Raw genomic sequence first — 13,723 nt, forward strand, 5'->3', positions numbered from 1 at the left:
ATTAGTTTTTCGTTGTGCACTGCGACACCTTAGTTGTTCATTGCTTTCTCATATGTGCCTTGACCGCGGGCCTTCAGCAGACAGAGTAACCCTTTGCTCGAGCCAGCGACTTTGGGTCCAAGCTGGTGAGCTTTGCTCAAGCCAGATGAGCCCGCTCTCAAGCTGGCGACCTCAGGGTCTCGAACCTGGGTCTTTGGCATCCCAGTCCAAAGTTCTATCCATTGCGCCACCACCTGGTCAGGCTAAAAAGATAGATTTAACTATAGTAAGTTGAAGATTTATTCTGCCAAACTTAGTGAAAACCTGACATAAAGTACTTGGTAAGTAATTACTATGTTTTAACTTGCTGTAACTCTCTGCTTAATAAATTTTATAAAGCAAAGTTACTTCCTTACTTTATAAATCACCATTACTGTGAAACCGGTGGGCAGTTAGAAAATTTTACTTAGCTGGTAGGTATAAAATGGTTGACTACCCTTGGTTTAGATGATTCTATTGATTTTGTTTCCAATTTTATTTCTGCACTAATTTTTATTAGTTTTTTTCTTCTGCTTACTTTGGGTTTAATTTCTCTTCACTGTCTAGTTATCCTAAAGTGGAAACTTACTGATTTTCGATGTTTTGTTTTCTAACTTATGCGCTCTAGTGATACAAATTTCCCTCTAAGCACTGCTTCTGCTGCATCCCACAAATGATGATGCTGTATTTGCATTTAGTTCTAAGGTTTTTAAATCTACCTAGCTATTTATTCTCTGACCGAGCCGGGTGCTTTAGAACACCAGGTCACATACACCTGGGAGGCAAATAGCAAAACCCCTATCCTGCAGGTGGAGAAACGGCTTCTTAGATGAGGTGACTTACCCAGGGTCACACTGCCCCAAATGGCAGGGCCAGGCTGGGGCACCTGTTTGTCTGCCGGGGACCAGCCTGAACCTCAACTCCCCAGATGCTCCCATTGGCAGCTCAGCTGGCCTGGCAGTGAGCTTTGAGTCGCTACAAACTTGGGGTGATTCCGAGGATTCAGAGCCTGGAAACCCAGGCCTGGCTGGACCTGAGGTCACTATTGTGAGGGGCCAAGGTCTAAAGCCAGACCTCTCCGGGCGGAGCCATTTGCTTTCTGACACGTGGTCATCCCACAGGCTTAGTGGGGCCCCAGGGGAGACCCAGCCGTGGCCAGGAAACGTGGCTGTCCCACAGGAAGATACCTCCTCAGACGCTTCTCCACGCTCCCACCAGCCTGGGCGCTCTTAGAACGTGGTATGACTCAGTGCTCCTGTCAAGTGACGTTTATTTTTAGTAGAAAATAAACTAATACTTCACACCATGTGACTCTGACCTTGCTGGTCTCACCTGGTCCTGGCTTCCCGGAGGACACCTTGCACAGCCAGGCTGCGCCGGAGCCCTCAGGACCTGAGAAATGGACAAGGCCCAGCGGCAGGGGCAGGGAGGTCACCACAGGGCCGCCTCAGTAGCAGTCAGCCTGGTTGTCCCCCAGAATGCCCACAGTGGCCAGCATGTCCTGCAGGAGCGACTGAGGGCTCTTCTCCACGTGGTCACTGCTCTCAGCCAGTGCACCCCGGAGGCCCTCCAGGTCCATGGACCTCAGCACGGCCAGCACGGCCTCCGGCTCCAAGGGCCCCAGAGGCGGGCCCTGCTCACCCGCCCGCCACCGCTGCAGGGTGGCCTCCAGGGAGGCCACGTCGGGGCCGCCCCCTGCCTCCTGCGGGCCGTCGTAGGGAGCGGCCTTGTCCCGCAGGAAGAGAAGAAGGTCGCAGGACTTCTGGGCCACAGGGCGGTCACAGTCAAACAAGGCTCGGAAGGCAAACTCAAAGAGCTGCACCCGGCAGAGCGCCTGCAGGGCCCGGGCCAGACGGCCAGGGGGGGCCGCCTCGGGGGCCGTCACAGTGTAGGGGCAGTGGGGGCCGGGCTGGCCCAGGGTCTGCGCCAGGAACACCAGCGCGAGCTCAAGGGCCTGGACCCGGACCTCCCAGTCCAGGTCCTGGCTCGCCACCTGCAGCATCCTGGCCACAAAGCGCTCTGTGTCCTCAGCGACCTCCGCATGGCCGTCCCTCAGCCACTCGGTGAAGACCTGCATGACGGCCCTCCGGGGGAAACCCTCTGGGTCGGCGGAGAGGATGTGCAGCAGGTCCAGCAGCAGGCTCTTCTGGGGGACGGAGAGGAGGAGGCTGACCAGGGCACGCAGGGAGAGCCCCACGGAGCCCGCCGTGCAGGTCTAGGGCTCAGCTACGACCCTTCACCCTCCGTGTGCTCAGCTGTCGCTGAGGGTGACCGCAGCCAAGTGACAGGGTCTGGGATGCCGAGTGGGACACGTCGGGGACATGCAGAGTGGGACACGTCGGGGACATGCAGAGTGGGACACGTCGGGGATATGCCCGATAGACCACTGCCACAGAATGCCCGTGCTGGGCATCAAAACACCTGTCAGGGGCCCTGGCTGGTTGGCTCAGCGGTAGAGCGTCGGCCTAGCGTGCGGAGGACCTGGGTTCGATTCCCGGCCAGGGCACACAGGAGAAGCGCCCATTTGCTTCTCCACCCCTCCACCGCGCTTTCCTCTCTGTCTCTCTCTTCCCCTCCCGCAGCCAAGACTCCATTGGAGCAGGGATGGCCCGGGCGCTGGGGGTGGCTCTGTGGCCTCTGCCTCAGGCGCTAGAGTAGCTCTGGTCGCAACATGGCAACGCCCAGGATGGGCAGAGCATCGCCCCTGGTGGGCGTGCCGGGTGTATCCCGGTCGGGCGCATGCGGGAGTCTGTCTGACTGTCTCTCCCTGTTTCCAGCTTCAGAAAAATGAAAAACAAACAAAAAAAAACAAAACAAAACAAAACAAAAAAACACCTGTCAGGGGTGGACTGCTGGCCCCGGGCCCCACCGCCTCCTACCTGTGGGCCTTCTGGGTGTCCAGGGCTGGCGGGGGTAGCGTGCAGCCCCTGGCTGGAGAGCTGCCCCACGGCGGTCACTGCACTGGCTCGGACGTAACTCTCAGGGTCTTGCAGGAGCTGCTTGGCGAGCCCGGGCACCTCGGAAGCCAGGAGCGCCTGTCTGAAGCCGGCCTGCCCTGGGGGTTGAAGCCACCACAGCCAGTGTGAGCAAAGGCTGAGCCTGCGCCTCCCCCTCCCCCCAGGGGCAGCCTCCCCCTCCCCCCAAGGGCAGCCTCAGCAGCCCTGGCTCCCACAGCCAGCCAGAGGCAGCCAGGGTGCCGAGGCTGGGCCCACCGCCCCACAGCCCCGCCAGAACTCACCGGCCCAGCGTCTGGTCAGCTGGGTCAGGAACTCGAGGCCCGAGTCCCTCACCTCCCAGCAGGGGCTGCACAGCCGCTTCTGCAGCACAGGGAGAAGCTCTGGGGCGGGAGGGCGGTTCAGAGTGGCCCCGCCGCGCCCACCCACCTCCCGCCCTGGCCCCGCTGCCCCCAGCCCCACGGCTCCTCCCGGGACCCCTGGGAAGGGCCGGGTTACCTCCGAGGAACAGCCGGGTGTGAGGGTCCAGGTCGCAGCAGCCGGGGGACTTGGGCGAGCTCAGGAGCCACCTGAGCGTGGCCTGGAAGGCCTTCTTCAGAACCTGGGCGGGCAGAGCGGGGCTGCAGGGCCAGGGGGGACAGCCCACCTGCCCTGCCTACGCCTGTGCTCCTGCTCCCGCCCTGGGTACTGGAAGGAGGGACAGCCGCCCACCTGCCCTGCCTACGCCCTGTGCTCCTGCTCCCGCCCTGGGTGTTGGACAGGGGCCGCTGCAGGGAGGAGACACTGGGCTTCGTTTTCACGAGGCTGTGGCTTCAGCAAGCAGCAGACGGGGCCTCCCAACGAGAGGAGGAGACCGCACTCCTGGGGAAATGCGATTTCTGCCCCGAGATACAAGAAACTACCCAGCGCCTTTGCCTCAGCGCCCCGGGGGTCCGCAGGCCTCGTGTCCCCTCTCTGCACTGCCACTCAGGGGCGTGTGGCCCTCACTGCACCCACCAGGGCCCAACGCAGCCACGGAGCTAGGAGAGGGGTCTGTGTGCAGGAAACACGGGTCGCCAAGCCTAGGGCCACCTGACTCAGGTCACCTCCCCTGAGAGCCCGTGATGAGCCTGGACCTCGGCTGTCCCAGGCCCAGGGCACCCCAGAGTGCTCCCTTCAGCCACACGGGGCCCTGGGCCACACCCCATGTAGCCGCCTGCCCCTCCCAACTCACTTCAGAAGCGACTCAGGCCCCGATGAGGGCTGGCAGGGTCCCCCCACTCTGCCTCCCGCCTCCCCGCCCCCGGCCCGGGCGAGTACCGTGGGGCTGGAGTCAGGGCTCCTGAGGTAATCCAGGAGGACGGCAAACACCTGCGTCACCGACTCTCTGGGGCCTGAGACAGACGTGGGGGGTGGGGGGTGTAAAACCCCGCCCCCCGCCAGGGCCTCCCCGCCCCAGGACGGTGTGCGTCAGTCCCGGGAAGCGGGGACAGAACCCCGCGCAGCGAAGCCCACATCCGAGACGACAGGCAGAGGACAACAGAACCAGGCCGTCTCTGAGCAGCCAGGAAAGGGGGGCGGTGGGGCTCGCTCAAACCCCGGGAGCACGAGCGAACGCTTTCTCGCTCACCTGTCCCCTGAGACAGCGTCCCCAGGAAATCGAGGGCCGCTCGCTGGACCCGGACGCAGCCGGCCAGCACCACACAGAGGCGGCTCCCCACATCAGAGGCTGGGACGGCTGAGCCATTGCAGAACTGCAGGACTGTCACCGCAGCCCCAAGCATGGGCGCCTGGGGCCAGGGCGAGGGGGCCTGGGAGAGGAGAGAGGGTCAGTGCAGGCCACACACCTGCAGCCCGTCCTGGGGACACAGGCCAGGGCACACCTACCATGGGCTGCAGTAGCTCCAGGTGGGCCAGGGTCTGGCACAGGAGACCCACACAGGCTGACCTGGAGGACAGGAGCGTACTGACCACTGCCGAGTTCCCCACAGGCCCGGCCAGCAAGCCTGCAGGTCGAACCAGAAAGCTCCCAGTGAGCAGGCACGGCCTACATGGCCACACGGGCCTCGCCACCGCCCGCGGCAGGGATGAGCGAGGACTGGAGGTTCTGAGCGGGTGGCTCGTCCAGGGTGATGTCCAGTCAACCAGAGCTGGGCTCTGAACCTGTCTGAGGGCTCTCACGCGGTCGAGTCCCCGCTGACCCACAGCCCAACCCTGGGCTGGCTACTGCTGGTCAGGAAGGTCACCCCTACACTCGACAGGGACCATACGGCACAACCGGGTCCCCTTTGTGAATCCTCCCCGTCGTGTGGCTAGAGCACAAGTCTCAGGACCCAGACGGCCTGGCAGACCAGGGCCAGGCCCATGTGCCCGTCGGGCTCAGGGACCACCATCCTGCCAGGACCGGGCGGGGTAAGACAGATCTCATGCTCTGGAGCCACCAGTGCCCAGTGGCGGCCACGCTGCCCGTTAACTCTGGGGTGAGGACATGGAAACATGAGATGGACAGTGGCCCGCAGCCCGCCGTGTCCACTCGAAGCTGGGGAGGCGAGTACCCCGTGACCCACCAGCCTGCCCTGACCCCAAGGCTCCGTCCTCCCATGCCAACAGTACCTGGGGGCCCGGGGGCCTGTGCGGCAGCTTGCAGGACGCAGGCCAGGGGCTGGAGGAGGACATCGGAGGCCTGCGTCCTCAGCTCCTGTGGGCTGAGAACAGAGGACATGGTGCGTGCTGCCTGACCTGAGGAGGGCTGGCTACTCCCCTGACAGCCCCTGCAGGTCTGGGGCCAGGGGGCAGCACCCGGCAGCTGGACGCTTCTGGAGAAGCAGCTTCCCTGCAGGCCCTGCGACAGGTGCCCAAGCTGGCGGCGTGGCACTGTGGGGGCTGCTAGGAGATGCCCAAGGCAGTCTGGACACACCTGCCCTGGTGGACAGTGCCTGCTCAGGGCCATGGGGACAGGGCCCCACCCCCAGGAGCGTCCCCGGAGGCTTCGCCTCCCACTCAGCCCAGATATGACCTCCCACGTCCTGGAACGCAGTCTGCCCGTGCGGTCAGCCCAGGCCAGGGTGTGAGGCCAGGCTGGCCACCCAATCCTCCACCCCTTGGACACCTCCCTCTCTGAACATCCAGAGCCCTGAGCTGGCAGGCTCCTCTGCCCCTCTGGGGAGTGGGCCTGAGGCCACCTTCACCCAGCCTGGACCAATGCAACCGCCCGGAACTCCAGAATGATGTCCTCGTCCTTCCCGCCTCTCTGGGCCCCAGGCACACTTTCAGGAGGGACAGATTCCCTCTCCTGCCAGGAGCTGTCCAGCTGCTCCTGCTCACCGGGTCCCTGCACCGCCCCACAGCCCCTACTGCCCACCCTGGGGTATACACGTGATGGTGGTCCAGAGCCCACACCTAAGGCCACTGGGAGGGGGCAGAGGGTAGCAGAGGGGTGAGTCCTGGGCACAAACCCGACCGATTCTGGGTGGAGGCTCCAGGAACCTCTTATCCCTGCAGAGCCCGTAAAGCTCTTGGTGGAAAGAGTCACCGTCTCAGAAGAAAGCACGGAAGCCACAGCCCACACCACGGCCTCGGCGACAACCACACGCTCCTGGCGACACTCTGCCCGGCAGGCCCCAGACGGCAGCCTCCTGGCGACACTCTGCCCGGCAGGCCCCAGACGGCAGCCTCCTGGCGACACTCTGCCCGGCAGGCCCCAGACGGCAGCCTCCTGGCGACACTCTGCCCGGCAGGCCCCAGACGGCAGCCTCCTGGCGACACTCTGCCCGGCAGGCCCCAGACGGCAGCCTCCTGCCGACACACTGCCCGGCAGGCCCCAGACGGCAGCCTCCTGGCGACACTCTGCCTGGCAGGCCCCAGACGGCAGCCTCGGACTGTCCTCTGGCCCCTGGAGCTCCCTGGAGTTCCCAGACCACAGGGTCACACTCGAGACCCTCTGCCTGTCCCACACCATGAACCCTGTGCTCACCAGTCCTGCAGTTTCAGGATCCCCAGAGCCAGCGGCCCTGCTTGTGTGGGGCTCAGACAGCCCAGCGTCTGTGCCAGCATCACCCACAGGCCACTGTCAGAACTCAGTGCGGGAGAACTGCAGAGAAAGATCCAGAAAGAGAACGTTATTCCTGTCCCGCTACCAAAGTCCACGCAATTCCCAGGGGGACTGCCCCCCCCCCCCCCCGGCGGCTGCGCATTCCCAGTGGAGACCAAAGGGCCTTCCGAGTGCACAGTCCCTCGGGCGTTCCCACCACTGGGGCAGCACTCCCGGGGAGCAGGTGAGACACAGCCCCGGGGGAGACAGCGCCCCAGTCCCCCCACCAGCACCCCAAGGCGTCCCAAGGAAGACGAGCACCCCAGTCCCCCCACCAGCGCCCCAGGGCGTCCCGAGGAAGACAAGTGCCCCAGTCCCCCCCACCAGCGCCCTAGGGCGTCCCGAGGAAGACGAGCGCCCCAGTTCCCCCACCAGCGCCCCAGGGCGTCCCGAGGAAGACAAGCGCCCCAGTCCCCCCATCAGCGCCCCAGGGCGTCCCGAGGAAGACAAGCGCCCCAGTCCCCCCATCAGCACCCCAGGGCGTCCCAAGGAAGACAAGCACCCCAGCTCCCCCCCCCCCCCCCCGCCAAGGCGGTGCCCTTGGGGACCTGACCGGGCCACGCTGAGGAGGAGATCCACCAGCGAGTGTGCGGCGGGGACGGGGTCTCTCTCGAGCAGACAGGCCACGAGGGGGCTCAGCTGCACCCAAAGGCCTTGCGTCCAGGGGCTGTGGCAGTGCGCAAACGTGGTGGTCAGGACATTCAGGGCCTGCATGACCCGTGGGGTGGCGCTGGAGCCCAGGGACTCTTCGATGTGACCCACGATTTTCTGGGCACATGCCGGCCAGTCACAAGCCTGGGGGCTGGGCTGTGCCCCAGGATGGCCTTGCATAGACAGACCCAGGATGTGCACCAGCAGCTGCCCAGCTGCCGAGGCCACAAACAGGCTGGAATCTCCCTGCAGGGAGAAGACGGTGTCCAGGGCCCCTGGGGAGGGAGAGAAACAGGGTTCGGCTGGGACGGGGTGTGCAGGAGACCGCCACTGCGGCCCGGCCGGTGCCGAGCGAGCCGAGTCCAGAGCCTCAGGGGAGGAGCCGGAACGCCACCAGCTGCCGAGGGGCCCGCAGGGGCCCAGCGCCCTCCGCCCAGGGGCCAGAGCACCAGCGCTGGAGCTTCGCAGGGTGATCAGCACCATGTCCTTACTGTGGCTTTAAACCCACAGAAACCTCGTTCTTCCTACTTAGTCCCAAAGCAACTGCTGTTGCTGGATGTAACCTATAAGCCTCTACCCCTGGGCACCCTTGTGCTCCTCACAACAGCCCCCTGCTATCATGGCCACTTTCCAAGAGGACAGGGCCCGGCAAGGTGCAGGGGCCTCCCAGGGGCCACACGGCAGGAGGCAAGGCGAGGCCACAGTGGGAAGGCTGACAGGCGGGCAGGGCACTCACCGAAGTCGGCCAGGAACTGCAGGGCGCTGGGGTGCTGTGCCAGGGAGCGCAGGCCCTGGATCCAGCCGCTGCGCACCGTGGGCGCGGTCCAGGCCGCTCCCCCGAGGGGGCCCGCCTCCCCAAAGAGCCCAGGCAGCAACTCCCCCTGCTGGAAGTGGAGAAGGAAGTGGGGACCGGGTCCCTCGCCCAGGGACAGGCAGGTTAGAGATGGCCCTCCTACTGGGCGAGACCTCGAGGGAGCCTGCTCACGTGCCGCAGGCAGAGGCCAGGCCGCCGTGCTCCCACGGGGCAGCAGGCAGCCCCCAGCGCCGGCTTCTCCATGAAGGCCCATCAGTCCTGCCGCAGTTTACTTCAGAAACCCCCCACCACAAGCAGCACCGCCAGCTTCACCCACAAAGGCCTACCTCTGGCCAGGACGTTCTGGGCTCAAGGACCCCAGTGGTCTCCACAGCCTCCTGGACTGCTGACCCTGGCCTGTGGGGTCTGCCAGGGCACCACCCACCTCCAGGCATCCATCACCCACCCGATGGCCCTGCTCAAACCCTTTACCAGACATGGGGGCGAAGGGAAGCCCCATTCTGGAGGCTCAGTGGTGGTTAACAGCTGCTCCCGCTTTACGTGCCTGCAGGAGAAGAAGCCACGCACCTGTGGGCAGGCCGCTCGGGAGGGAGGACCCGGCTCACCTGAAGGTACTGGAAGCAGTCCTCCTGGGCTGCAAGGATGCCCGCGAGGCGGAGGCCGAAGGAGAGGACTCCGGAACCCAGGTCCTGGGGCTTCAGCACCTGGAACAGCAGCTCGACCAGGCAGGGACTGTCCTGTAGCAGCAGCAGGCTGGACCCTGGACACGGGCCCCGCCAGGAGGCGCATCACCAGGGGCACAGCACCACACAGACCCCCCAAAACTGCTCCTCCGGCAACTCCCAGACCCCACTCTCTGAAGCCTTGGGGTTTAGCAGTCTAAGTGGAGAACCTGTTTGCAACAAGTGCAATGAAGGATTCACGACTTAATTTGACGTGGGGAACAGACCAGAAAGCCAACACCTCAGCAGGTTGGGGGCGCAGACGGGAAGGACGAATGGCCAACAAACCTTGAAAAGATGTTCTGTCTTGCTGATCATGCAGAAGAGATCCAGGTTTAAGCAAGAAACCATTTTTCCTTCTCAAATAAGACACTCTTTTCTTTAAACTGAGAGCACTCAAAGCAAGGAAGTCCAGTGTACCAGCCCGGCACCTGAAATTCTACACTCATCTACGCTGCCATTCACAGACCTGGGGTGGGGGGAGGCGGAGGAGAGGCCCCCATGAGGGGCCCCGGCTGCCAGAGCTTCCGTAAGGAGGAAATAGACAGAGGGAGGGAGAGGGGAGGAGCAAGAAGCAGAGACCAGCAGACATGTGGGCAAATCTAAAAAGTGTCAACAACTTGAAAAGTTAGGAATGACTTCTGAAGGGTTTTAAAACAAGACAGGCTCAAAAAAACATCAGACTACGATCATCTGGGAGATGGTGCTGGGCTGGAGTAACTGTGCTCAGATCCCCAGACCCCTCGAACAGAAGACAGAGGTTCTCCGCCACCTGCGACTCTTCTATTGAGTTCACCTACAGGGAAGTCACTAAAGAACACCCATGGAGCCTGACCAGGCGGTGGCGCAGTGGATAGAGCGTCGGACTGGGATGTGGAAGACCCAGGTTCGAGACCCCGAGGTCACCAGCTTGAGAGCGGGCTCATCTGGTTTGAGCAAGGCTCACCAGCTTGGACCCAAGGTCACTGGCTCAAGCAAGGGGTCACTCAGTCTGCAGAAGGCCCATGGTCAAGGCACATATGAGAAAGCAATCAATGAACAACTAAGGTGCTTCTCATCTGTCTCCCTTCCTGTCTGTCTGTCCCTCCCTCTCTCTGACTCTGTCTCTGTAATAAAAAAAATAAATAAAAAAAAAAAAAAAGGAAACACCATGGAGGCCCTGGCTGGGTGGCTCAGTGGTAGAGCATCGACCCAGCCGTGTGGAAGTCCTGGGTTCGATTCCCGGCCAGGACACACAGGAGAAGCGCCCATCTGCTTTTCCACCCCTCCCACTCTCCTTCCTCTCTGTCTCTCTCTTCTCCTCCCACAGGCAAGGCTCCATTGGAGCAAAGTTGGCCCAGGCACTGAGGATGGCTCTGTGGCCTCCGCCTCGGGTGCTAGAATGGCTCTGGTTGCAGCAGAGCGACGCCCCAGATGGGCAGAGCATCGCCCCCTGGTGGGCGTGCCAGGTGGATCCCGGTCGGGTGCATGTGGGAGTCTGTCTGACTGCTTCCCCACTTCTCATTTCCGGGTGTGTGTGTGTGTAACACGCAACTTCAAGGCCAGAAGAAAAAGTCGAGAAAAACTAGAAAGCTTTACCAATCCGGTGGAAGGCAGAAAAACAAGGAAAGAGGAGCAAAGACAGAACATGGGAGACATACAGAAGAATGTGGTGAAAACAGGCTCAAATACAACAGTAAACTCAACCCATGACACAAAAGAGCTGCTCAGATGAAACGAGGGGCCCCGGCCAGCACCTCAGAGGAGACGACGAGATGTGACACATGGACTGGCCCGGACGCAGCGGTGGAAAGAGACAGCAAGCAAACTCTACATTTAAGAAAACTGGTGCAGCAAGAGTAACAGCAGACAAAAAACTGACTTCAAAGCAAAAAAGCATCCTCGGTGCATTAGAAAAGAAGGTCATTGTTCAAAGAGACCAATCCCAGAAGGTGTGTTAACAGTCTAAGCCTGCTCAGACCTTACCTAACGCCAAGAAGGGGAGAAAAAATGAAAACAGTTTCCAAAGAAAAACTGCTGACTTCACGATCTTAGAGTGAGATTTTTACACACCTCACAGAAACGAAGCGAACAAATGAGCAAGAACGACAGACCCTTGAAGGGCAAGTGTGAAACTATGTAGACAGAATGTCAGTGAAACAACCAATCGATGTTTCTTGCTGTCTCTCTCTACCTAAAATCAGTAAATTTTCTAAAAAAAAAAAAGTTAAATAACAATCTGTGAGCCAAGAAAAAAAAATCATGACATGCCTGGAACTAATTAAACAACACAGTGACCCACGCAGTCAATAAATCCACGTGTGCCACGCGGAAAACACCCGCTACAACGGGAAGGGAGAAAACGCAAGACACCACGTTGTATTATAGTGCGACCTCGTTTGATAAGAAAAAATACAGCTTTATGATGTGTTAGGGGGAAAGAAAGGCTGGCAGGACAGAGGTTGACGGCGGTTTAATTCTCCTCTCTACTCCTTGGTGGTGTCAAAGTTTTGCGTAAAGAATAGGTATTACTTTCATTATCAGAGAGAGAGAAAAAAAAGATGTTTGCTGAGTAAACAAACAAAAACAATAATGCACCGAGAACAGAAACATGTCTGCCCACGCCCTCTGCAGCCACCACACATACTGAACCAGAGTCCTGAGTCATGGCTGGAATCGGCCAGAAGGTCAAGCTCCGGCTCTCCCTCCTGATCACTCCCCCTCAGTGTTCCCAAGTAGCTGGGGAAGGACCAAGGCCACCAACCAGATGGGCATCCTCTGGCCTCAGGAGAAAGCCAAAGGCAGCACCCTCACCCATACCTGCTTCCGTGATGGTTTTAAACCAGTCCAGCAGCTTCTCCAAACAGGTGTCGTCTGCCACGGGCTGCCTGGGGTCTGCCAGAACAGCACATAGGGCCGGGAGGAGCCGGGAGCACTCGGGGTCCATGGCGACGCCGGGTGGGGGGGGTCCTGCAAAGGAAACCAGGGCCAGCAGCCCTCCATCAGCCCTAGTCACAAGCAGCTGCCTTGCCTGCTCAGGCCCCAGAACTGCCAGGTAGCCAAGTGGGATGGAAGCAAAGCCCGGGGCTGGGCTGGGGCTGGATGGAGATGCTCTAAGAACGAGCAAGGCCCTGAGTCCTGGCCCAGGGGCTGCAGGGAATCGGGCTGGTGGGAACCATGAGGCCGCAAGAGCTCCACGCTGCCCACCTCGGACCCTGGCGGGCGGGTGAGAGCAGGATGCTCACCTGGGCTGCGTGCGGGTGGGCCACCAGAGTCAGGGGCGTGGGGACGCTGCGGGGCAGCCACGTGTACAGGGCAAGCGGGTCCGCATCCGACCACGCTGCGGCCAGGGGGGGTGTGCGTGTCGGCCCCCCACCCCCACCCCCCACCGGGCCGAGTGTGCACCTGCGGGCGGGGCCGGGGTGCCCTCGTGCAAGCGCATTAATGTGCACCCCCAGTGCGGTCATCTATGAACAGCCTGGGGTCAGGGGCGGCTCTGAGACGAGTGGGGGGTGTGTGTGTGTGTGGAGGGTGACCAATGGGTCTGCCGGGGTCAGGAGGTCTGCCTAGGCCGAGGGTCCATCCGTCTATACACGCCGGGCGAGGTGAGGGCCCCCCCCAGGAAGAGCGCCCCCTGCAGTTGGGGTCAGTATGAGGCCTGTGGACCCCACGGCGGGCGCCGAGCAGAAGGCCCACAAGCGGAGTGGGCTGGAGGGCTGCGGCGGCGCGGGGACCCAGCCCGGACCGCTCACGCCGAGCCCAGGCTGCTCCCCCGGCCCCCGCCCGCGGTTCCGACCCGGACGCGCCCGCCACAGAAACCGCGACCCCTCCCCAGCTAGCGGCTCACCAGCTCCGCGAACGTCCGCCGCCGTGGCCCCGCCCCCGCTCGCAGGCCCCGCCCCGGACCGCACCATCTGTCGGGGCTTCAGGGGGCGAGGACGGGGGACAGCAGGCGTGGGGAACCGTGAGAGCTCCCCGAAGACCATGGCGGGAGCATCCAAAGGACGAACGTTGGGAATGAGCTCAATCTTAAGGACTCTGGAGACAAGGCGACTCGAACCGTTCTCCCCGACCCAGACCGTCCCCCCTCCGGGATATCTAATGGTACATTCCTGAGCGTCCAACCGGCCTTGCGCCCGGGAGGCGGGGCTTCCCTAAAAGGGGTGGAGCCATCCCGGAAGGGGCGTGGCTTGTTTAGCCGAGGGACCTCCTGTCTGGGCCGCCTGTTGCGGGGGGCGGGGGACGGAATGGGTGTCGTCGTGGTTGCGGCCAAGTCCGTGTTCATTTGATTTCAAAACTGGGGCCCTCAGCTGTGTGCTGGGGGTTCTCAAGGCCAGTGGATAAAAACATAAAAAACATGGCTCATCTTTACGGCGAATCAGTGTTTCAGCAACATTTGGAGGGAAACACCAGGTATAAGGAAATAGAAAGCAGAATTCCTAAGGGTATAGAAATAAAAAGGGAGCTTTAAAAACATTCATTTTGATAGGGGAAACCACTTCGGACAACCACTCTT

General features: G+C 61.7%; 1 protein-coding gene across 4 annotated transcripts; it reads right to left on the reverse strand.

The window, feature by feature from the left end:
- Positions 1–920: 920 nt before the first annotated feature.
- BRAT1 (BRCA1 associated ATM activator 1) lies at positions 921–12,378 on the reverse strand. Of its 4 annotated transcripts, none has more exons than XM_066344306.1 (13): positions 12,028–12,212; positions 9,112–9,266; positions 8,429–8,576; positions 7,595–7,967; positions 6,925–7,041; positions 5,565–5,656; positions 4,839–4,957; positions 4,582–4,762; positions 4,272–4,345; positions 3,471–3,573; positions 3,257–3,355; positions 2,898–3,073; positions 921–2,161 (listed from the first exon to the last, which is right to left on the reverse strand). In XM_066344306.1, the coding sequence occupies exons 1-13, from the start codon at positions 12,152–12,154 to the stop codon at positions 1,466–1,468; spliced, it is 2,460 nt and encodes an 819-aa protein (XP_066200403.1). In that variant the 5' UTR covers positions 12,155–12,212; the 3' UTR covers positions 921–1,465. The 4 variants fall into 4 exon arrangements, with proteins under 4 accessions (XP_066200403.1, XP_066200405.1, XP_066200404.1 ...); XM_066344308.1 differs by having other exon boundaries at positions 924–2,164; positions 12,028–12,378; XM_066344309.1 differs by lacking the exon at positions 921–2,161 and adding an exon at positions 2,196–2,439 and having other exon boundaries at positions 2,854–3,073; positions 12,028–12,217.
- Positions 12,379–13,723: the final 1,345 nt, after the last annotated feature.

Source organism: Saccopteryx leptura, chromosome 6 (assembly GCF_036850995.1).
Source record: "Saccopteryx leptura isolate mSacLep1 chromosome 6, mSacLep1_pri_phased_curated, whole genome shotgun sequence".
NCBI lineage: Eukaryota > Metazoa > Chordata > Mammalia > Chiroptera > Emballonuridae > Saccopteryx > Saccopteryx leptura.